At 41.6% G+C, this 23,711-nt stretch overlaps 1 protein-coding gene across 4 annotated transcripts in view; it reads right to left on the bottom strand.

Annotated features, from left to right (window-relative positions):
- The window catches only part of ADGRL3 (adhesion G protein-coupled receptor L3), a 490,651-nt gene that overhangs the window by 38,745 nt on the left and 428,195 nt on the right, over positions 1-23,711 (bottom strand). For all 4 annotated transcript variants that reach the window (XM_090139058.1, XM_090139055.1, XM_090139056.1 and 1 more), the window contains 3 exons: positions 23,039-23,259; positions 15,167-15,233; positions 13,654-13,745 (listed from right to left, as the gene is read on the bottom strand). In XM_090139058.1, the coding sequence (XP_089995184.1) occupies positions 13,654-13,745; positions 15,167-15,233; positions 23,039-23,259 (380 nt within the window). The remainder of the gene's footprint in view (positions 1-13,653; positions 13,746-15,166; positions 15,234-23,038; positions 23,260-23,711) is intronic.

The following is a 23,711-nucleotide window of genomic DNA, read 5'->3' as shown; positions in this document are numbered from 1 at the left end:
TTTTGGTATAATTGAAAATTAGAGACAATTGGGTACTCCACTGTGGAAGGAGATTATCCGCTGAATACAGATTAGTTTGCACTGCACCCATCAGCCAGAATGGGAATCACGTGGGTTATCACTCATGCACTTCTCTGAAAATTTTCTTCTGTATTTACATTACCACAAAGCACTCTCAGTGCTGGAGCACAGTGGACCAGAAGGTTGCTATTGGTGTAACAAGTCTGTATTAAACACCATTACTTCAGAATGTTCTCTTGAATTCAAGTAACGCCCAATCAAAGAATACACAGCCAATATAGTAGCAATCGGTTGGCAATACACATGCAGAACATTTACTCTGCATGATAGCTGTATGCCTGGCCATTTTTCTGCACAGTTTGCTCTTCTGCCTCAAATGCGAATGACAGAAGCTTTAATGATTTTTCAATATTGATCTGACAGCTGGTTCATGGGACCACACTGATAAATGAAATTTATCAGCCATTCAGGTCATTCTTACTTGATGAAGGGTCTGTTATCCTCATAGCTAAAGAATGCGTAGACATAAAGACAAGAACACCAACATTAGAAATATAATGACATATAGAGAATATAGCTTGCTGCTCATCCCCCCTCCCTTCTCCCATTAGCCACCACCAAAACAAAAGCAAAGAGCATCAGGTATCATCAGGTATGCTTGGTACATGTGAGCCAGTCTGGCTCGCTGCCCTGTGACGAGTATGGCTTTGCACATGGAAGCGATCATGACCAGCTGCAAGCTGCAGCCAGCCCTCCTTGACTTGGGTCTGACAGTGGTCATGCAACTGTCAATTGACTTTGAAATCTCTGTTAAAAAACCTGGCTCTCACTGAAGAAGACTACCTTTGGAATTCCAGTATAGCTACACAGAAAGCTTGCACACATTCTGAAGATAAAATCTCACTGCGCTTCCAGTACTCTCCACCTGATACGTTGTAGTGTATTACTGGAACCTCCTTACTGCTCTTTTCCACAAGTGTAACTCCCAACATACTAGTCAGACTACAGCATTATCTTCCTTTTGAGAGAATGGCTTCAAGATCTGCCAGCCTCAGCCTGGCATGGTCACCCACAGTCTTTGGCACAGGAAGGGAAACATTGTTTTATGGGCTGATCCATCTTTTATCACTTGCCCTAAACCCATGCTGAGCAGTGAGATACAAGTTGATGGGTAGTAGTCTTGTAGACTAAAAAAAAGCATTATGTAGGTTGTAAGGAGATCATAAGCAGCTTTCAGAGCTTTATGCATTAGCATGTGAGCAGACAGGTCTGCTGAAGTTGGCACCTAAACCTACGTCTGGCCTCAACAGTGCCCATCTGCAGCAAGAGGCCACACCGTGGGGACAAGGTGGTTGTCCCAGTGTCACTGACAGCTCTATTCCAGCTTGAGCTGTAGTATCCTGGGCCTGAACTTGCCTCCATCCTTGTCAGTCACTGATGGCACCCCCAGCTCTGCTCCAACATCTAGCCAGCCACTTCAGCTTCCTGGGCTGCTGTCCCTGCAGGGTTTCCCCCTTGTTATCAGCTGTCACACTGAAAGCTGATCGCCTCACATCTTGTGTCACATCAGCCAGGTCTGAAAGAATATCCAAGCTACCCCATGGCAATACATGCTATTTCAGTATGTGGCCACCAAGATTATGGTCCTGCAGAGGACGACAAGGCACAACTAGCAGCATGGTGTGGCAGCTCCCCATTAGTTGCAACAATGGAGTCTTCATCCCATCCCAGCTTGTTGTATGATGCTGTTCAAACTCCTCTGGTTTTTATGGTAAAGATGTTATGAAATGTTGCTGGTGATAGCTTTTAAGAAGAGAGAATTAGATAATTTTTTTTGCCCTATTTTTGCTGTCCAGAGCCTCACCAAGTCTCTTCAGTGAACTGCAATAGCTTTTCTTCAAGGCAACTGAAGGCTCTGTTTTATCTTTGTACAGAGGAGAAATGTGAAATCGGTAAACTTGGGTTGCTTTTTAGCTTGAGGCTAACACTGGGGAGAACTGTCAAATACACCCAAGCAGTTTGCGCCCCATTTCCAACCCATTTAGATGTGGTTGTGCCTAGGAAAGTGCCCAAAGCAAGTGGATGCTTGAAGAAGTGAGATATTCAAACACCCAACTCCCAGGCACTTCAAATCCCTACATGCATGGCCTGTAAGACTTAGTCTCTTACATCTCTCATGAAATACATATCTTTCCTTTTCATTTTACCAACTGAAGTGCTGTAAGAAGCTTAACACTTGTGTTAGCAACAATTCCAGTCTCTCAAAAATTACTCCAGAGTGTTTTTTTTCCAGGTAAAGTCTGTGAAATCTATCAGTGCTGCATTAATACTGTGTCATTATCTGCAGTACATAAAAACCATCTCTTAGACAAGAAAAAAGCCTTGGAACAGTCTTAGCTCAGGGGAAAATGTAGCTTATTGAAAAACTGAGATTATATTTACAAACAGTGCACACAAATAATAGCTGAAGCATAAATCCTTGGAAAACCTAAGCTAATGCAACCGGAGAGGCTGGAGCTACAATGGGGGTTCTCCAGAACTGATTTGGATAAATTCTTCCCAGTTCCTGGAAGTAACCAAGGGATTCAATCCATTTAATTTGAACTAAGCAGCTCTGATTCCTGGAAACTGGCACTCACAAAAAGCAATTTGTCTCATATAAGAACGGGTACTTATAGCAGGTGAGTCTCTGTCACTCCCTGAAGAAACACATTTCTCTAATAATTATGGAGGAAATCCGAAGGATTGCTTAGGCGAGGACTTTAATTTCAAATGGCTGAAATTAAAAAGCTGATCTTTAGTGACTGTATTATTTCTGTAACCCAGAAAGTCCTACTTTACCCCCTTGTGTTTCTTCGCAATCTAGATGATGGATAGTGGAAGGTCTACCAAACCATATAAATATGGAATCCATTTTCTAATCTTAAAAAAGCCCTGACTTTACCTTGGGGAAAAGACTTCTTAGAGTTAATTACACATCATGTGAAATTCTTTCAAAATCTTATTTAAGTTAGATGTCTTTCAATTTCCCAAAGTACTTTCTGCTTTAATTACGAGAAAGGATTGTTTATATTATCTTCTATTTTCTTTTTCTTTTTTTTTTTTTTTTTTAAGTTGCTTAGATTATCTACTTATACCCTTGTTTAGATGCTTAAGGAATTTCAAAGCTAATGCATCCAAAGCTGCTTTCAACAAACTAAAAAGACAGAAGCTTGGAAATCTGTTTCACTGCCTATCTTTAAAAATATCACATGTACCTTTTTGACACAAGGTGACTGAATTGCCAGAATATGTACAGGGGCAGAGAAAATCTGTGAATTATATATTACAGTGCAAGCCACTTCCATGTACGTAAATTAGCATCATCCTGGTTTATCAAGGCCTTCCTTCCAGCTATCCAACTCTCATTTAAAAAGAACATATGTCAATATGAACAATATGTTCTTATTTTCAAAAGAGCTTTTTTAAATTTAACAAAGAAAAGTATTTGAGCCAGATTTAGAGTAAAACAATGCTTTTTATAAAGACCTATGTAAATATTCACACTTTCATATGCTATCATTTTACTCAATCCTTTATGGTTTAACCAACTCTAATTTATCACTCTTTTGAGAAGTTGAAGTATTTTTCCATATCTCTGTTATCAGGAAAAGGCCTGAATGGAGTAAGCATGTGGACTCAGAGCTCAGGCCACAAAATACATGCTTTGGCTAGTGAGCGAAAAATGCCAAAGTGATGGCATGGCAAACAGAACCTTTAGTAGTTGTTACGAGTGATGAAACTCAAATAAAAATAGATGGATGATGTGCACCATCTAATGCATTCAGAAATGCCCACAGAATTCATTTAAGTATGGCACAAATAAAGTACAGAGACAGATGTTTCCTGAAGGCAAGCACAAGCGTGACACAAAATAAAGCATACTATTGTCTCCCCTCTGTCTACCAATATGAGGCAAAAGGGATGTTTGTTTTCTTTGCCTTTTTTTTTTAAGTTTCAAGGATTAGAAAAAATTGATTTATTGAACTCCTGAAAATCTACAGGAAGTAGCTGGAAAGTCCAGAACTCCCCTCATAAAGCAGACGGGTTCACTGCTAATTAGTGAAGGAGTGTCTTCATGTGGAGAAAAATCAATACCAAGCAGTAGAAGAGTGCTTAAAGGATTTGTCTTCACATTTTGTGACAAAGTTACCACGTAAGTGGCACAAAGCCAAATCTTTTTCTAATCACCCTCCTCAGGCCACTGATGTTCAGCACAACAACATTCAAGCAATAATCCCCAGGTCTTGTCTTTTAGTTGCTTCGCTTTGATGGCAGACGTCCATTTCTCCCCAGCCCACTGGTGCTCATTTGTGGGGTCTTGTATTGAAGGCAGACTGGCTTGGCCATGTGCTAAGGCCTGTGTGCCTTTCAGCTTCCTTTGCAGAAGAAATCCCTAGCTTCACGCCCTCCCTCAGCCCTGTGTGATGCCCCAGCCCATCAGGTGGGGTGGCCTATGTCTGTCTTCACTCATCAAAGGCAGGGGTACCATTCTTATCCCTCTAAACTTGCCCAGGGAAGTAATGGCTCGCTTTCTGAGATTTGCTCTTAATTACTGGAATTGGAAAGAGCAATTCTGTTGAGTTCATCTAATTTTCTCTAAGTAATTAATTACCCTCTGAATTGCTTTCCCTGTTTATTTCCTTTCTCCTAACTTTGCAAAGGTACGCCATGATTATTCAAAACACACTAATGTGTAACCACATATCTGATTGTTTCCACACCATACAGATTCTGCAAAGCCTTTAGACATGTTTGTATTTCACAGTCAGCACAGGCAGGGCTTGCTGACAAAATACTTAAAATGTATGGCCTTTTAAAACAATAATCATGATTTATGGGTTCACAGAAAGACCTGAGGTATTTAATATCTTCCAGAACACTCTCTCAAATCAATAACCACTGATGGATTTTTTTCTCAACTTCTTAAAGGATGACACCTGTCAGTGGAAAGATTAGTGCTTTACAATCACCATCCGACATTAACACAGCCATCACAAAAGCCATAGATAAAGAGGCAAAACCCAAAGCCAAAACAGTCAGATATTAACCAAACAGTACTCCAAAAAAACTCATGGAACACTGGAGAGCAACAAACAGAATCTGTTGCTGCAATCAACATCACTGGCAAGAAAGGCACACAGATAGAAGTGCAATCTCTGATGTTTTTACATCATAAGCAGGGTTTCTGTCTCTGGGGTGCACAGAAACCCCACACCCTGACTAAAGACAAATGTGCTATATCTTCTCTTGGCAGGAAGCTTGTAAGTACTTCATTTTGTGTAATGTGCAGCAACTCCAACTGGTTCTGCTGGGTTTGCTTTAGGCTGCCTGCTAAAAGTTTGCTCATGCAGAGATGTAGATGAAGGTTACATAGAAGCAGCACTGTGCTAACCATGGGGACTAAGAAGCACAGCATTTTCTGGACAAGGTCCAGGAAGTTGTGAAGCCAACCACTGGGCTGATGAATGCATCATACTAATGGACTGCAGCTCTTGCAGCTCTCAAAGCCATATGGGACACAAAGATCACAGCCTGAGCTCCTAAACTTTGTGTGGGAGATTTCCCAAGGGAGAGAAAAACCTATGCTTCATTTTCAAAAGTATCCAGATCACTTGGTCATACTTACAAAAAATAAAAACCAACATAAACTAGTTAAGTCTTGCAGTGACAGAGAATGCTGTGCTTGTGTATACTAGGCCCAAGCAGTGGCTCAGAAGCTCTGGTTATTCCCTACTATCAGGTTTTTCTTTCCTGGACTGGAAATAAAAGGATGGTTCCTTTCTGAAAGGCATCTCTGGTGTTGCTATGTTCTCAGTCTGCTGTCCCAGAAGTTAAAGGAGTCCAAAACTGCAGCATGCAGCACAGCTGGCTGGGAAGGAAAAGTTTTCAATGTGCCATTCTTAGTAGCCCACTCAAGTTGTCTTGCTACTTTGTCAGCAGGGCCATATGAAAATTTTAGCAGAAAGTCTGCTCTTTACAGGCACTGCAGTTTTATTTAACACTGAGTTACAGGTAATGCACCAGTCGAAATTTCAGGTCATGTTTAACCGAAGCTCACTGTGGATCCTGTAACCATTTGCACTCACTAACTTGTGTTTCAAACTCTGTGTACCTTTCTATCGCTCAAGCCAACATATGTACCCCATCACACCTGCACAGAGTTCAGCATGGGTGCACACCAGCCCCTCTCCCTGCTTACTGCCCAATCTGCTGCTTTGCAGAAGGAAGAGACCCCCAACCCATTAGGTAGCACACACCCTCAGCTCTTACTTCAGTGGCAATTGAGGATGCTGAAGGTACAAGATTGGGCCTTCTGTATCCACTGTCATACTCAGGCGCTGGGCTGGACAGGCTTCTAAGAGCTGGACCCCTACACCATGCTGCATACTGTGTGTGCTTCTAGGCAGCTACAAAGCCAGAAGTAAAGAAGGATTAAAGTGCTTCTGCTCTGCAAGTCCAGTCTCCCATGTGAATCTAATGCGATTAGATTCCAAACCCTTCAGCATCACAAACTATTTCCAAGTTGCAATGTCTGAAAATCAAAGATTCAGAAGCCAGCAGATGAGCTGACCAAATCTCAGTACAAAAACATGAAATAATCCTTGCTGTCCCTCTATGTTTGTTTATTTATTTATTTATTTATTTATTTATTTTTAACACCAAAAAGCACAAAAGAACCTCCTCTTAGCAAAAGGATACCCACTGTAAATTATTTGTCTGTATCAGTAAAGTGAGCACTTTCTGCTGCAGAAAAAGGCATCTTGCATTTTCAAAACCTAACTCGTTCCTCATTGCACCAAACCCAGGATGTTTACTTTTTCTGCATTTCAATCAGCTGAGTAAATAAAATGAGATTGGTAACCCTCTGTTCCTGCCAGCACAATACTGCTGTGTTAAATCAAGGATTTCATTTAAACAGTTCAGCAGATGATTTCTGGAAGTTCTATTTAACCTTTATTTTAAATTTCATACCTAACTCCTCATGAGGAATTTTTTATAACTTAAGAAAGCCCACAGGACTTAAGAAACAAGCTAATCTGGGGGATGGAATTAGTCATGTCCCTTTAAATAAAATACATATGTTGAGAAGCAAGAAAATGAGCAGATAATCACTTACACCCATACAACATATGGGGAGAGAAGGATATGGAAATGCTTGTAAAGCTGAAAAGGAGGCACATCATGAAACAGGGACTTCTCATCTTTGTGCCTGATGCTATAGTATGCCTGACCCTACCTTCCAGCATGACAAACTTTGTCTACAGCATGTAACTTCCCTTGTCTCTCCCTGCCTGGGCCAGACTCCCTGAAAAAACCCAGATTCGGCTCTGTAAAGTTTTATACAGCAATAATGAACGTTGAGTTTTTTCATTTGGCTCCTGCTTTTTGCTTTTAGATTGCACATTCTCAGGTTTGTTTCTGTAAGCCTGTGAACAAGAGACTCCTATGGAAAATGAAAAAGAAAGAGGAGTATGGTGTGAGTCTTGTTTAATTTGGGAGCTGAGGCTCCAAGAAATAAAAAAAAGAAAGGCTTACCAATGCAAGGCTTGCTATAAATTCCAAGTGACATAGAGAGTAAAGTTCTTCATTGCTATTAGCTCTCCTTAGAACTCTGTAATCTGAAAATCAGGCCTGAATTTGATGCAAATGGGTGCCCTTTGGGAAGCCAAATGCCTGCTTAAGACACACTGCAATACCTGCAAGACACATTGGTGTCTTGCTGTCCGAACAAGCATCCTCAACCAGGATAGAGTTGCAGATTAACCTGCTTCCCAGTGCTTGAGGACACAGACAAATGGTATTTTCCCTCTCCCAGCACCTCTTCTTGAGCTTGGGTTTCAGTGGTGGAGTTTATGACAGCCCCAGGACTACTGACTGTATTTCTTGGAAGGAAAATTATCAGATGAGAAATGCAGCTATTCACTGTGGAATAAATCCAAGTGAGAGAAAATAATTACTGAAGTCAGCTGAGACAAATCGGCTTTCTTCAATTCAAAAACTGAAGAGAACATATACTTTTTTATTTATCCATTAAATCAGCGCTGTGTGCCTTGAGCCTCAGCCCATGTGAAGCTCCCGTGGCAGCCAGTGAGCCCAGGGGGGCTCATTTTGGTCATCTGGGGACTAGGGAGTGGAATTGATTTCTGAAGTGCAGGACATTTCTGCATCATCCACGTTAATGGGATTTCAGCATGTGTTCCTGTGAATCCAGCCACAGTACCAAAAAACATTCCTTCCTGCGTGTTTGGAATAAAAATGTTTTGAAGGGAATCTTACATTTTTGCTGGAGTACATATCCTTTTGTTGAAGAAGAAGGGATGGGAGCATGTTTATACAAGAATGAAGAAAGCTGCAATAAAACCACAATGATCGGTGCCAGGATTAAACCATTGCAAGGTGCCCCTAATTAATACTGCCTCTTTAGAAACAAAAGGAGCTCCCAGCTAAGAGCCTGCTTATCCCTGTCCGCAAGAAAGAAAACTGAATTTCTTGGATGACTTTTGGGCAGGTTTCAATTGCTCTGGATGAGCCGTTCCAGCAAACCCAGGACTACGGCCTGACACACTTCTTTTTGAAAAGGTCCCCACGAGCTGTGCTTTCCAAAGAGCACCCAGGTGGCCTTGGCATAAGCCAAGCTATGCCCTGGCTAAAGCAATAATGCACCTACATGGTACAAGAGAGGAGTGAAAAAGCCCTCCAACTGACAAAGCCCTCCACTGCCTGCCTCCTTTTTAGTGGGTATGTAGCTTAGCAGCTAAAGCTTCCATGTCACTCTTCCTAAGCAAATAAAATCAAATCTCCCTGCCACATAACTACAGTGCAGAAGAATGTCAGGAAGGCTGGTGCAGCTGCGGGAAACATCAACAAATCTCAGCACTGCAAGGTGCACCACACAGCAATGAGAGGACAGCAGATTTCAGTAGATCTGGTGAAGACCATGGCTGGATTACAATCAATATAGCCCCTTCTTTCTTGTTCCTTTACTAATGCCCTGAGGTCTCTAATGAGGAGCACTTAAATAGCTGCAGACTGAGGCTGTCACCTAAGTGCTGTGCACTGTCACACAACACAAAGGCATTTTAGGAACAGTTCATCTGAAATTCTTTTGCAAGAGAATGGGGGTTAAACACTAGGCAACACCTGGGTGATTTGTCACACTGGAGCATCTAACACAGGTCGGATGAAAACCTGATGTGTGGTGACTCTGTCCAGCAAGCAGCCAGTCTACATGCCTGACCACCCGGGAAGGGTTTGATGGATGGAAAACTTCAGAACCACGCTGGACTAACTCACATATAGATGTATTTTCCTTTGTCACATAAGACTTCTTACAGGAATGTGAATATAAAAAAGATGCAGTGTACTCCTGTCTCCGACAGTGTGAGACATTTCACACATCTAACATCCACCCGGCACGATAGAAAAGCATGAATCAGAGGCTCAGAGCTGCTCAATTCCAGAAATCCTTCTACACAGCAGCAATCTCCGGTAAAACAGCCTCACAGCTGCTCTAAAGTATTCCAGCTGGTGTCATGTCTTCCTAAGGAGCCATCTGCTAGCAAGAGTGCATCAATACCATACCGATATGCCAACAGTCTCCACCTTCTACGCTAGAGATGCAAGTGGCATAGCACTTGCCATCCAGAAGCTGGCATTGTCCCTGGCTTAGAAGAACCACTCTCCTTCAGCAGCATGCTTTCCCAGTAGGTTCAGAAGAACTGCAGCAATTAATCCTTCAATACAAAGCCTTGCTGGGTCCATTTGTTGACAGTTGATCAGTTTGTGCTCATGAGCAACCTCCTGCACCATTCCAGCAATACCCCACTTATGCTCTCAGATAGGCAGCAAGTGAGATACGAAAGATGCTGGCAAAGCTACCAAAGACAAAATGATCTTTCCTGCCACACATCTCAGCTCACTTGTCCCTGCTGACAAGCCATGAAGAGATGAGAGCCACACTGGACCGCCTTGACATCACTGTGTGGGCTGAAGGAAGAATCTCCCAGCCTAAAAATGGTCATTGGAAAAGGCAGGAATGAAAAATCCCCTCCCGCCCAGAATTTGGGGAGGCAGGGTCAAATACTACACATATCACCCATGCACGCAGAATTCTGGCATCCTTCTCTACACTGCTTCATACTGAAGTGATCTTTAAAAGGCAGTAAAGATCCTCACCCAGGGCAAGCTCTTAATATTTCTGTTTAAATGTATTGAAGAGAGAAATCAAACTCATCTTTTTCAAAAGATCCTGTTGACAGTACCTGTCGTTAAATGGCAGATATTCTGCCCTCCTGTTGTCAGCAGCTGGCATAGAAACTCTTGCAGCTCTGAACAGCATATACCCACGTACACAAGCTCACATCTTTTCGTCACCATGCAGAAATGTTTGATATGGAAATACAAGCCAAAGAAAGCTGCTCTCTCAGAAAGTGCTACCTCATCATGAGAAACCATGTACCCCAACAGCAGGACTAGGGCACAGACCTCACTCTTTCAATGGGTGCAACCTACTGAACTGGCTCAGTACCAACCAGCCACACAGGGAGGATGCTCTCAGCATGGCAAAGGACCCACATACTGGCTGCAGCTACTCAAAGGATTTGCCCTTCTCCAAAGTGCTGGGTTAAGTTGGAAAAGATAATGTGGGTAAAAAGTAAACCAGCTATTTACTCTTTGAATCTCTTGCTGTGTAACTCTTGGGTACCTGGTGCTCCACTGAAGGAATGTCAGATTCTCCCATGCTGGCACAATAATACAGAGATTGTTTCTGAAGGTTAGGGAAGTTTATTTTTACAACTTTGCTCAGTGCCTACAAATCTTTCAGCCACACAGCATCTGGTTCAGGCACTGCCCTTTGAATGGCTTTTTTGTTGGTGCAGTAATTAAAGGTATCCCAGGTGACACCTGATCCCTTATCAAGTTCATTAATTTAAGTGGAGTTATTTGGCTCTCTATTTTCTATACTTCATAATGTATTTCTAACCTTTAAAGTGACACAGGCAAGCACCAGATTTCAGGAGCGCTTATTAACAGCCTATTAAAATATTTTATGGCCTTTATTTTTATGTTGCCATAGGGAATCAAGTATTTTGCTGTTGTTGAACTGGTTTGGGATTTATGTTGCAACAGCTTCACCACAGCCTAACGCAGAACAGTGCTAGGAAATGAACTGGGAGAACAAACTCCCATTCAGCTCCTCATGTGCCATAAAGCTGTCAAACGCAGATCACAGCAAGGGGCCCTCCAATCCACGTCTTCAGTTTTGCTTGTTTTTTAAATATAAGCTGACAAGACAAGACCCAGTGCTCTGGAACCATGCTGAGAGCCACCAAAGGCAATATTCTTGTAGAGAAACATACCTGGGTGTCTTTTTTTTACCAACCCTGTAAATCCACAGAGGTTAGCTCAGAAAGGATCTCTGTGGTTACCTCTAAAACATTACTTCTTGTTCTTTAGTCTATAGCTGCTGTACCACATCCACATTTTGCAACAGCATTAGCACAGAATTAGGAAGACCATGATCTTACCTAGAAGACCATGATCCCACCTAAAAAACTTCTGGAGATGATGAGCCCCCTCTGTTAAAACTCAAGTATATCTGATATTGAGAAAACAGGTACCTTTGATTTAGAAACTTAACTCTTTTCTGCTTAGATACATACACACTGCAAATCAGATCACTTCTGAAAATCCTGTTTTGATAAACTTAGTGGAGTGAGCCTCAGGATCCTCCTGAGTTTACATAATGCTTCTCTCTCTTTTTTAAAAAACACAAGAAGTTACTTCTAATGAAGAAACATATTTGGAAGAGTATCAGCAACATACTTAAGAGAACTTTAATTGCTTGTGTTTTCAAAATGTTTTAATGAAGTCAAATCATGAATAGACACTCCTCTGCCAAAGAGCCCATAAAATATTTTTCAATGACATGATAATTGACATAACTGGTTGTATAAATTCCTGGCATTTTAAACAAAGATACTACAGATTAGCACAAGCAAGAATACTCAGTAGGCAATTATTATCTCTGCTTTAATTATAAACGCTTTGGAGGTTTTTTTGTTGTTGTTTTGTTTTTTCCCAATTTTTAATTTAAATGTCATTCTGAAAGGTTTTCTAGACAGATTTTGTGTGGGTAACCTTAGAAAGACTGTCTCAGCAAGCAATTCCATATCACTAATGCATGACGAGTAGTCAGTCATATTGCAAGTCTCTAGTGCTATTAAATCTACCACTCCTTTAATGCCTCGACCAAGACTGTATGAAATGAATGAAAGACTACCATGCTGAGATTGGACCCGGACATCCAGGAGGGACTACTCCTCCAATTTCATCTTACAGCTAAATGACGGCAGGAGAAACAGTGACAAACCACAGAGCAGTCTGTCCCCAAACCAGGCAAGGACAAACACAGCAGATGAATACCCTGCAGGTCCCTGAGCTCACAAAATCACGGTCTTACTCAGCTTTGCCTGCATGCATGCAAGGTTGAGCCTAAGAAACAAAAACTTCACCCTGTAGACTGATGCCATGGCATGCCAGTGGCACTGCAAGTTTTGTTTCTTGGGGAAGTTTTTCAAAGAGGGACTAACCTACTTTAAATCGAAGGGACATCCACAATTGCAGCTCAACATTATCAGTAATAACCTTGCTGAGAACCATCTTGCAATGCTACCATTCAGCCATTCCTAACAAGCTCCCCTCTCGCCTCTTCTCCAGCTCCTGCCACAGAAGAGAATGGATACCAGCATGCAGCAGTGTCACACAACACTGTGCTTGCTTAGGTGTGCAGTAAAGCGCTGACACCAACAATTTCCTCCTGAAGTTCATTAGATTGTTTTATTAATTAGCAGGCTCCCCATCTTATCACATGCTGCACCTGAAATCCCACTTGTATTTCTGAATCAAGTAATTAAAGGCAGAGGTACTTGAATAAACAAGCAGTGACGGAGAATAATATTCCATCAGTGTAATGAGGCAGCTTGCTAGACAGTGAGATGCCCTGGCTCAGACATTATCTAAGTCCAAGGGTAAGCACACCTTGGATGGCGATTGTGTCCTCTGCTATCGGCACCCCCAGGTAAACCCCAGTAACTTGGATGAAACTAATCAGATTCCAGGGAGAATTTGGGTCATTAAATCTGTCAGTGGCCAAAACAAACAGAAAAGAAGAAAGGCTGCTGAACTCAGAGCATGGAGAAATAGTAATGATCAACAGTTTCAACACCTTCCCTGTAGAGACGGCAATAATTATGTGGTAATTATCGGGTGCAATTTCCTCTTATGTAAAGGGACTAGGTTACCTTCTTCAAGGATAGCAAACGTAACTTTGCTTCCTTCGTGCAAAATTGAATGGAAAATGCACTGACTGAACACTGACACGAGTTGAATCGCTTTAAAGACAGTCTTTCAACAATAGCCACTTGTTGGTATCCATTAGAAACCGTTCCGCAGTGCTGTAATCCAGTACCTTATTATCACTGCTGTCAGCAGAGTTGGTTCCCTTGCATGCCATCATAGAAGAAAAGGGGCATAAACAGCAAAGGAAGAAAGAAGCAGAGAGAAGGAAAAAAAACCACAACCACTTACTTGATATTGTCAAGACATCCAGATTCAGGTTTCAGTATGGCAGTATGATGAAACATTTTATAGAGAGCAATCCCAAGGAAGATTACATTAAGCTGCAAAAAGAGGGAGGGAAAAAAAAAAGGCAACATGACATGGCAGAACGTGATAGGGAGAAATCAGACTTTTCTTTGTAACAGTTTCAGTTTCTGTAACAGATGAGTTGCTCTAGAAAATTAGCTCTCACTACAGTTTTATACAGACTGAGTAACAGAAAATTGCCGAGTATTTTATAAGGTGAGCCAGCCTGAAGGATGTGGATCAGGGATGCCATAGCATTACAAAGCTGTGGAGCAATGTATGTTACTGATATAGGGCTGGTTCCAACAACAACTGTAGCGCTTCAAATGACGTTATGGAAAGTTAAAAGCAGTTCTCTAATGACTCATCTGTGTCTGAGATATTCACTTGTGAAAAGTCTCTCAAAGCTTCTTGCTTAGCCGGTCTCATGGATAGGAAACCAAAAAACAACTTCTTCTGTGAATTTACCTTTTAAATATGGTGTAGTGGTGGAGATGGGCAGGGAAATTATTCTTGTTGAAGAAGCTTAGCACAGTGCAAAGCAAAGCAAAAAGAGGCTGATGTATTCAGTAAAAGACATGATGGTGTTTCAACACTTCAGTGTTAGCAGGGTCACCAGTTCCTGGAAAGGAGCTCCCAAAAGCCCAAGCCAGGGTTTCAGACATAATGAAAAAGGGAAGATATCTTTTTGTGAATGCATTGTTTGAGAGGAAAAACAAACACAACAGATTTGGCTGGTAGTGCAGCTCCCTCCCTGGTGTGGAAGGCTGCTGAAATACTCCCCAGCAGCAGGAGAACCAGAGACAATGTCTGTATTGACGTGAGCGCCTGGTTTGCTGTGTTAGCCAAACTTCAGTCTATTCAAAACAAAGGATGGTTTATTGAAGCCATATTGTAGTGATTAAAGTATCAGAAAACTCCAGCTGTCTCTAAAGTTGTGTTCTGTACCTTGTTGCTGTGGTAGCTGACATGCTGGCAACATGCTAACTGTAAAGTCACAGGAATTTCAACTTCTGCAGGGGAGGAGACCCTACCCGTAAAACCTCTTTTCCAGTTTTGACTTTATTACATCCCCTTCACCTCAGATCTCCCTTTCTGCATGATCCACACACAGGTTTGCTAGAGTTCCAAAGCAGGGATAGTAGGTGGCATCCATATATATACAATAGGTTGGTACTTCTGAGTATCTGACAGCACAAACCAAGCTGTCTGCGCACCTGCTCTGAGGCAGTGCCCAGAGTATGTACTACATGCCCTCCCCTCCCTGATTTGATCGAGTATTTCACCACATAAAGAGCCTCCTGTAACGAGCCTCTAATTGCTTGTGCCAGGTGGGGTCACAGAAGAACATGCCTTTCTCAAACTAATCTGTGTAAATTAAAGATACAGAGTAAAGGGACAGCAAAAGTTTTATTTCTTGACCTGAGAGATGGAGTAGTTAATTAGGAGTTCTTACCATAATTATCAAGGTCGCTGGTCCTATAAAGCTCCAAATGAAGTAGGTGTCAAGTCGGAGCCAACATCTGTAATGAAACACAGGGGAGAGAAGGCATTCAAGGACTGCACCCAGGACATACATCAAGAGTGAGCAAGTGACAGAGAAGAATGTGAGCTGCAAAACACGCCGGTGGGAGACAGGAAATATTACATTGCTTGTTCATTTAAATGCTGAATTATGTGCCCGATTTCTGACAGTGCTATTGATGGAATAAGATAATTACCTCTGGAGGAAGCAGGGGGAAAATGGCACAAGGCCTATCTACTAGGGCTTTCTGTGTCCATCGAAAAATACCTTAAAACGTTTTATTTTAAGGAAGGGCTCCGATGAGTAGCTATGGAGCCTTTTTTTGCTTTAAGCTCAGCTTTCCTCTCCAGCTCTGATGCAACACAAGCTGTCTGTCAACTGTCAAGTGAGATGACATTTTTCCATCAAGCTGATCAGAGCAAATTTGTTGCAAACAGGAAGCATGATTTTGATAACAGAAGGCTGAGGTTTAATTAGGTTCAGCGACTTCCCCTTTAGAGCGTTTTATTTCCCTGATCCTCCAGAGTGTTTTGTTTCTACTAATGTTTCGAGCATTGCATACGGTCTGTGTGATCCCATGAAGTTGATTCATGGCCTAAAACTAAATTATTAATCGCTTAATTTCAACTGCGTTTAATACTCCCCCCATTTTTTTCAGGCCCCCGGGAAATTATATTTCCATTCCTAGTTCATTCCAGGCGACAGGAAGACAAAATGGAAGTGACTGGTTACAAGACAGATGAATATAAATTCTAAGAAAGTTTCACATGATGTTTAAAATAATAATATCTTGTCGTGTTTGCAACGCTGCAAATCACAGCTCCATTTATACACAGAGGACTAAGAAAGCGTAAAAACACTCTTATAGTAAATGTCCGATGAAATTTCATAATTAGATAAGTGACAGGAACTGTATATATGAATTTATCATGGCAGAAAAGATGGCAATTCTCTCAAATGACAGCTCTATGCACTCACTGAATTTTTCCCCTTCCAATGGAATTTAAATAGGCAGAAAGGTCTGTGCCAGAAGCCCCACAGCAGAGATCAGCACAGTCTTCTGCTGAGAGAATAAAACATGTCCTGAACCTCAGCGACCAAGAAAAGTCAAGATATGAATAAATTCAAGGCTGTAGATAAAGCTTCCTACTTCCCTCCCTGACTGTATAAATTTCAGGTCTCCACAGTCGCAAAGATGTACCGATATTTATGGTCATGCCAGTATTTATCACAAATTAAAATACAGGCACTTCTGTGACTGTCAGTCTTGAATAAGCTCTGCAGCTTTTTACCAAAAAACTCAATGAGACTGCATCAATCATAAACATGCAAGGCAAACTGAGAGATCTTCAGAGTGACTGCATGGAAATCTTGTTTCTTCTACATCAGCGGAAGTTCAAGGTGATTTAGACACAGCTCATGATGGAGCAACATGAGTGACTTCAAACTATTGAAGCCTGATTTCCTATAGGAAAGATTTTATGTGATCATGACATCTGTGTATCACTCATAATAACACCTGAAATGTCAGCCAATTGCAAGTAGATTTGACAGAGGAATAGAAGTACCTGTAAAGAGTCCCTTGCCATCAAAAAAGGTATCTGCATAGCAGCAGCTCACACATTCCAGGGCATTTATGTACTAATACTTACCCCATCCTACCCCAAAAAAAAAAAAAAAAAAAAAAGAAAAAAAAGTAACAGGTGCTTATGCCTCAGCTGCCTAACACAGATCAGGAGATAAGCAGCCCACAGTTTTTTCTCAATGATATGCATGCTGAGTAGACTGTGTGTGGCAGATGACTCTGAGGTGGTATGTTTTTCTTTTTAAATTACAATATTTTGAACTTTTTTGCAAGTTCATCATCCAAAACATCTCCCAGCCCCTGCTGCACAGGCGTTGGGAACGTGGTGAATTGCAATTACCAAGCAACTTGGTTTTTCTTCAGCATGAAGTACAAGCTTGTTTTCAGAAAGCCAAGGCAAGAAGAAAGGCATAAAGCGCCTCTCTTCATTCCTTAAAATCGCAGAATCGTAAAGGTTGGAAGAGTCCACTAAGATCATCTACTCAAGCTGTCAGACATCACCACCATGTCCGCTAGCCATGACCCTAAAACATCATATCCTTAAGTCATGCTGGCCAACCATGTGGTCGCATTTGATGTAGTTGGTTCTTATCATGCGTAGATTGAGACATGGGTAAAATCTGTACCCATTTGTTTAAATCTGAATCCTCTGGAAGAGACCCCACAGCCCTGGGTTTCCCCACGGCTTCCAGGCTTGTCAGCTCCTGGCAACAACAAGGAGCTCAAAGATGATCCATTGAACTTCTGGGAGGTTGCTTTTGAACCCTTGCTTCCCTGCTATGTAAGTAACGACAGCTTCCTTATGTAGAGGTCTCCCACACCTCCAAGATTATTTTGTTCCTCTGTCCCCATCATCCTGCTCATTAAGAGACTGTCATAGCTTGGTGAAAGCTGAAATACAGCAAGATGAGGGAAAAGCTGGGCCAGCCTGAGCAAAGCAGTACAAAGCAACTAGTTTTTCCTCAGTGAGCCAAATGAAGTTTTTTGCTTTTCCCTAAAAATTGGTCCCTTTGGTTGTAGCGCACAATGCAGTGACGATGAAGATGTCCCATGGACAGGGAGCAGCGCAGAAGCCAGGTCCTTGATTTGTTCTGCAGGCAAGCAGAGGTCCTGCCTTCCAGCTATGTGGTGCAGATGCTAAGCAGAGCAGTCCCCTTCCCGTAAGAGATGGCCTCATCTGAGCAAGAGCAAGAGACAGCTTGCAAAAACCAGAAAAAGCTTTCTTGCCTCTCTGCATGCTTCAAATGAGGTGGTGTAATTTTTTATTTTAATATAAAACACTGCCTTTCAATGAAACTTCACATGACACTCAGGCAGCTAAACTGAAAGCTGTAGGGTTACAGCTAACCTACACAGGGATTCTAAAAAGCCAGTCTTTTTGTGGTCATCGGCAAGTGATGCGGCTTCAAGCCCATTTAAGTCATACCTCATTAAAAATGCAAATTAAGAACGAAACATCCAAACACAGGCATCCCGCCAATTCTGTTGCAGAGATGTAAATTGCTAATCAAACAAGTACCACACTGAGCTTTTCTTCCCTTAAAGACAAAACCACGCACACAATGAGCTGCATAAATGAGCTCCTTGAAACAAGGAAGCAATCAGCCAACTCACTTCCAAAAGTTGCTAATCTTGGGCTGCCGGGTTACTTCTGACCCCCCATGCACAGCTGCACTGTGAACACGGACTTGCTTATTACAAGTTTATACTCTGCTGTCATTAAGCAAACAAGCTGCTTCAGGGCTCAGCACAATGCAGAGCAGATTATCCACACATCCATGGATGTGGGAAATACTCAAAACCCCATTACTGTCTCGAAGAGTCACACCAGCATGTTCAGTGCTGCGCTTGTAATGAGCTCCGTGCCATCGCTTTTCTTTACTTTTTAATTTCCTTCCTTTCCACAATGACAAGTCACTATATTCACCTAAAGCTTTTCCCAAGTAATAAAGACTACAAAGAGTTTACTCTGTTTTCTGCATGAAGAGAAATCAAATACTAAACTATCCCTGGTGTGTATTAAATATAACCAATAAACAATCATTAGCTGCCATTGGACCATAAAATTTGAAGAGCCCTAACATATCATGTTGTTCATGGGAGTTCAGTAGTTCGTTTCACATGGCCATGCAGCCTTCTTGTCTGTGTGCGGTAATGGGATATGTATGCGCAGGACGTGCCTTCCAAGGGTGTAATATATGTTCTGCTTAACACAGTCCAGCATCCACATTGCTCACGCTTCCTCCACCAAATACCCAGAGCAAACATTGAAAATAAAACAAGTTCACAGAGCCATCCAAGACGTACTGTATTGTTAGAAGCTATTTTCCAGCAACATTAACATGCAAATAATGTTGGTGGCTGGCTGATGGAATTGGAGGCTGTGTACATACACCAGGCTTTCATTTTGCTTTATGACAGCTGGATTGCTTACCATGTATATCCTGCTTTATAGCATACCAAACTGTGTGGGGGGAGAGAAACTATAGAGAGATTCCTGGCACAATGAATTTGATCACCAGTGGATGAATATACCTACAAAATACGTTTTACAGAATATATTGAGCCATTCAAAGTATAGCTGCTCTCCTCTGAGATTCGTAATAGGCATTGATATAAAACCCAGGATAGTATGGGAATATGGAATAGCTTCTGACTGTCAATTTGGGACGGCCTGCTACTTGAGCAAGTCTTCTCAAAGGCATGTTGCTGAAGTCCATTACTGAATTTTTAACACAAGTAATTTTTGCACACTAACAACTGCAAATGCCATTTTTCCACTGCATTTTGCAGTGCTGCCCACCACAGTGCTTGACATCAGATCTAGGCAGGAGATGGATGGATTTGGTTAACACAGAGGACAAGGCAAATGGTGTAGCTTTATAAAACTGTAATCCCAGTATCTTATTTTCTGTAGCAAAACTGGAGACATGGACATTTAAGACTCAGCAGCTGATTTGTTACAGCCATTAGATTGTGATGTTTGCTTTCAGTTATTTTTAAGACCTCAGATTTTCTTGAGCTGCTGAAAATAAATGGCCAGTGTAAGAAATGTCCACTTAGAAGTTAACATGAGCACTGCTGGAATTGCTTGAGGTCCCCTGACCACAGTGCTTGAAGTGGAGCTTCCTTCTTTGCACTTTTGCTTTAGTCAGACAGTCAGAATGACATGAGATGTAACACTACTGAGTAATTTGGGCAAAAGGGACCATGGCTCAGCTTGCTCACACAAACAGTCCCAACTGGTCTGAATGGGGTGGTCTTTTAATGCAATCACTGTGCTACTCCCTAGTTATATCATCAAACTAATTAGCCCTAAATCCCCAATATGGGTTGTTTGAACTGCTCTTAAACAAACAAAAACAAACAATTTAAAAAAGAACAAAGAAAAAAAGGATAGGAAAGGAAAGGAAAGGAAAAGAGACAATGCCAATTCTTGGCATAATTAAGTGTAAGACTGTATATTCAGAGGGCAGCTACTCCAAAGCGTCAATACAAACATGAGGGCAGAAAATCACAAGCACCAACTGATGAAGAAAGAAACAGAGAGAGGAATAATTGCCTGCTTCTGGCTACATAATCTGGGCACAGTGGCTGGGTTTAGAAAGGAAAATCAAATCAAGAAATCCTACATGGGGTGTCTAAGCAAATCTTTCCGAGATGTATGAAGGGTGGCACCAAATGCCAGGTGAAAAACAAATAACACTAACAGCTCCATAAGTCCTGCTTAAACAAATGCAATAAATAATGGAGGAAGGCAAGTAATATATTCCAGAGGATGTTTTACAAAACCAGGCTAAACCAAGCAACTTCTTGCAATCAAATTATGTATGCCTGGCATATAGTTCACTACAAATTCTAATCAGTTCTACCCTTCTAATAACATTACACAGAAAAATACATCATCATCCATCAACCAGATGGAGCATGATAGTTATACAAAACATATTGTATATTTTTTATTTTCCACTATGAGAATGTGATAAAATTGTGCACACTAGAATTAGAGATTATAAATAAATATTTTAGGCTCTATAAATCTCTGTAAATATTTATTTGCAAAATATTGTATATATGTTTAAACATTAAAAATGCTACTTCATGTTGTGGGGAGGGAAAGAGATTTTACTGGCACAGGCTTTTGACTGCTGAGTTGTCAACACAAAGAAAGTAAAGCTCTGTAGCTCATCTCCAGCAAATTTCAGCTTAACTTTCTGCTTGTACTACCTATGTATAGAAATATTTGGGCTAGAGAAAGGCGGCATGTTCTATGGAGGCTGTTTATTCTGCTGTGCTACAAAAAGGAAAATTTGCACATGTAATTGGAGTGGATATGTTTCAGCAATGCAAAGCTGCTCTGGTGCTTCATAGGAGCTGTGGTTAGGTGCCATGTGTTCCCATGCTACAGACAGGCCGCTGTATGCAGGTAACTGCCACTCATTTGCATGTGGTTTGTTCCTGCAGAGCATCAAGAGAGACTGTATAGATGGGAGAGATGCAAATCAATCAAATGCCAATGCAGCGCTACTGCCTCATGTCCAAAGGGATACCCTGGATTTGGGCAAATTCTTTTACTATAAGAAATCTTCAATACCCATCAGCTACAGAGCACTATAAAACAATGTGTTTGGTGTTAGTTTTCATCTCAAACCAGCACCAGAATTGCTCTGCTGCTACAAGTCCTGCAACAGTAATGCTGCAGAAGACATGGGCAAACTGTTTCAAGGCAGCTGGGCAAGCAAACCTGTGCTTCATCATCCCAGTCACAACCTGAAGGTGCCGAACAAATAGGCTGCAAACCAGACTGGTGGAAAAAGCAGATGCAAGGAAGCATCTCAGCTGACCTGCTAGGGATCTGGACTCACAGCCTAAAGTGTTTGGGGCTCACAGTGCCCCATAGGGGCCACTGTGAAGAGATGGGTCTCGGTAAAAACACTACAGCAAAAATAAATTTGCCTTCTGCCTCAGCAGAATGTTTCAACACCTGATTTAGTGGGGGATTATATATCATTCAAGACAGGATGTGAATAGCAGAGTTGATTGGGGCACAAAGCAGGAAGTGACTGATGGAAATACATCTACTACAGGAATTCCAGAAACTGTAATTGGATCTTCTGCTACCTTTTCTTTAACCCCTAGGCCTGTTATGGTAGGTCACACTGCCAGGATAAATTGATAAAGTTCCCTGAAAATTTACTCCCCCTTGCCCTTATCTTCATGAGCTATTTCCTTTCCACAAAGTATGATGCATATAAATTCAGGTTGCTATTTTCCCACTTGTGGAAGAAGCATGATGCAAATATGCACCTCGGATGAAGCCTACCTGCTGGCACAGTAATGGATCATGAACAGTTTCACTGCATTACAGACTTGTTTCTGCAAAGACTCAGGTTTGTGTACGCCAACAAGATTTTCAGGAGAAAATTTTGCAATTGGTTTTAATGAAGTATCAACTACTGCCACACTCTGACCCAAGCTATGCTGAAATAGAACTTTAGAAATGGCACTGGCTTTTTGCTATGTGTGCCTTCAGACTGAACATTTTAAAATGATAATGGAAAGGCAGCCTGACAAGGGAAATTAAAAAAAAATAATAACATCAATAAAAATGCACTGTGCTATTGTAACAAAGCTGGCAAAGAAAATCAAAGGCTGAATTTTCGCTCTGTTTTCTATTAGATGGTGTTGTACGAACATCTAAATTGTGCTTTGATTCCAGTTTCAGCAACATTGAAAACATTTAAGAATATTCATAATGGTAAATGATGTAGCTGCTCTGATTCGCCAAGAGCATAATGCACTCTACAGTCACCATCTAGCTGAGCTTCCAAGCAAAATAATTTGATAGAACACTTAATAAAGAAGAAAAAAGCAATGTTTCATCGCGTAAATGAGAAACACCCTTTGGTTAGAGAAGAAGGGTGACCTTGTTGATACGAAGCTGAGACTTGGAAGAGCTACCTCTGCTGATGTTATAAACGATGTGATGAAACTTTCCGCAACAGACTTTTCCAGGAAAACACCTTTGCAAATCTCTGCATGGTGGGGAATTTCTGCTGTATGATCATGCACTGCAATGGGAGAGAGATCTGTGCCTTTCAGCTGACAACTGCCTGCACAGCATCCTTCACCTGCTGTGTCCCAGCCTCCTCACTTCCCTCTGTCCTCCCCTCTCCCATCCTCCTCCCCAGGTCCAAGTAGAGCCAAGCCCCACTCACACTTTGTCTGTGCCATAGCTCCGGTAGTCCACTGCTGCTGACACAGCCACGATCAGTGCAGGCATGCCATAGCCAACCAAATAGAAGTACTTCCTCCGGGAGTGTTCACTCTCAAAAACTTCCACCAGCATGATGTAGAGCTGCACACCTTCCAGAAACATCCAGGTGAAAGCCGCCAGGAAGAAGAAGTGCAGGAGGGCAGCAAAGACAGCACAGGCAATCTGCAGACAGATTTAAAAAGAGCCAGAGAAGGTGTTTGTACCACACAAACTTAACGTAACACTCAAGTTTACATGCAAACATGTTCTCACAGGGAGGTTTAATAAGAATGAAGGAGTTCTTGTTTTACCATCTTCAATGTAACAACATTTTTTTCACTTTGGAAACATATATATGAACTATTTTTAAACAGACACAAGTGTACATACAAATTATATTCAAAGATACAAAAGCAGGTATGTACATACTTTGGTAAACAAACATATAAAGATGTATATAGTATAAGCAGCATAAGCACATTTGTACCACCTGCTGATCAAACATATGCACGCATACTATTTACAAACAACACCCCTACAGCCACTAAAATGAGCAGGTTTTTTCCATGGCTCCCATGATTTTCAAGTCAGACCCTCAATTTCAGTGTGACTCTCTGGCTGTTAACTCCAGGGTA

Source organism: Phasianus colchicus, chromosome 4 (assembly GCF_987193195.1).
Source record: "Phasianus colchicus chromosome 4, bPhaCol1.hap1.1, whole genome shotgun sequence".
Taxonomy (NCBI): domain Eukaryota; kingdom Metazoa; phylum Chordata; class Aves; order Galliformes; family Phasianidae; genus Phasianus; species Phasianus colchicus.
This window is presented reverse-complemented; position numbering and strand designations above follow the sequence as displayed.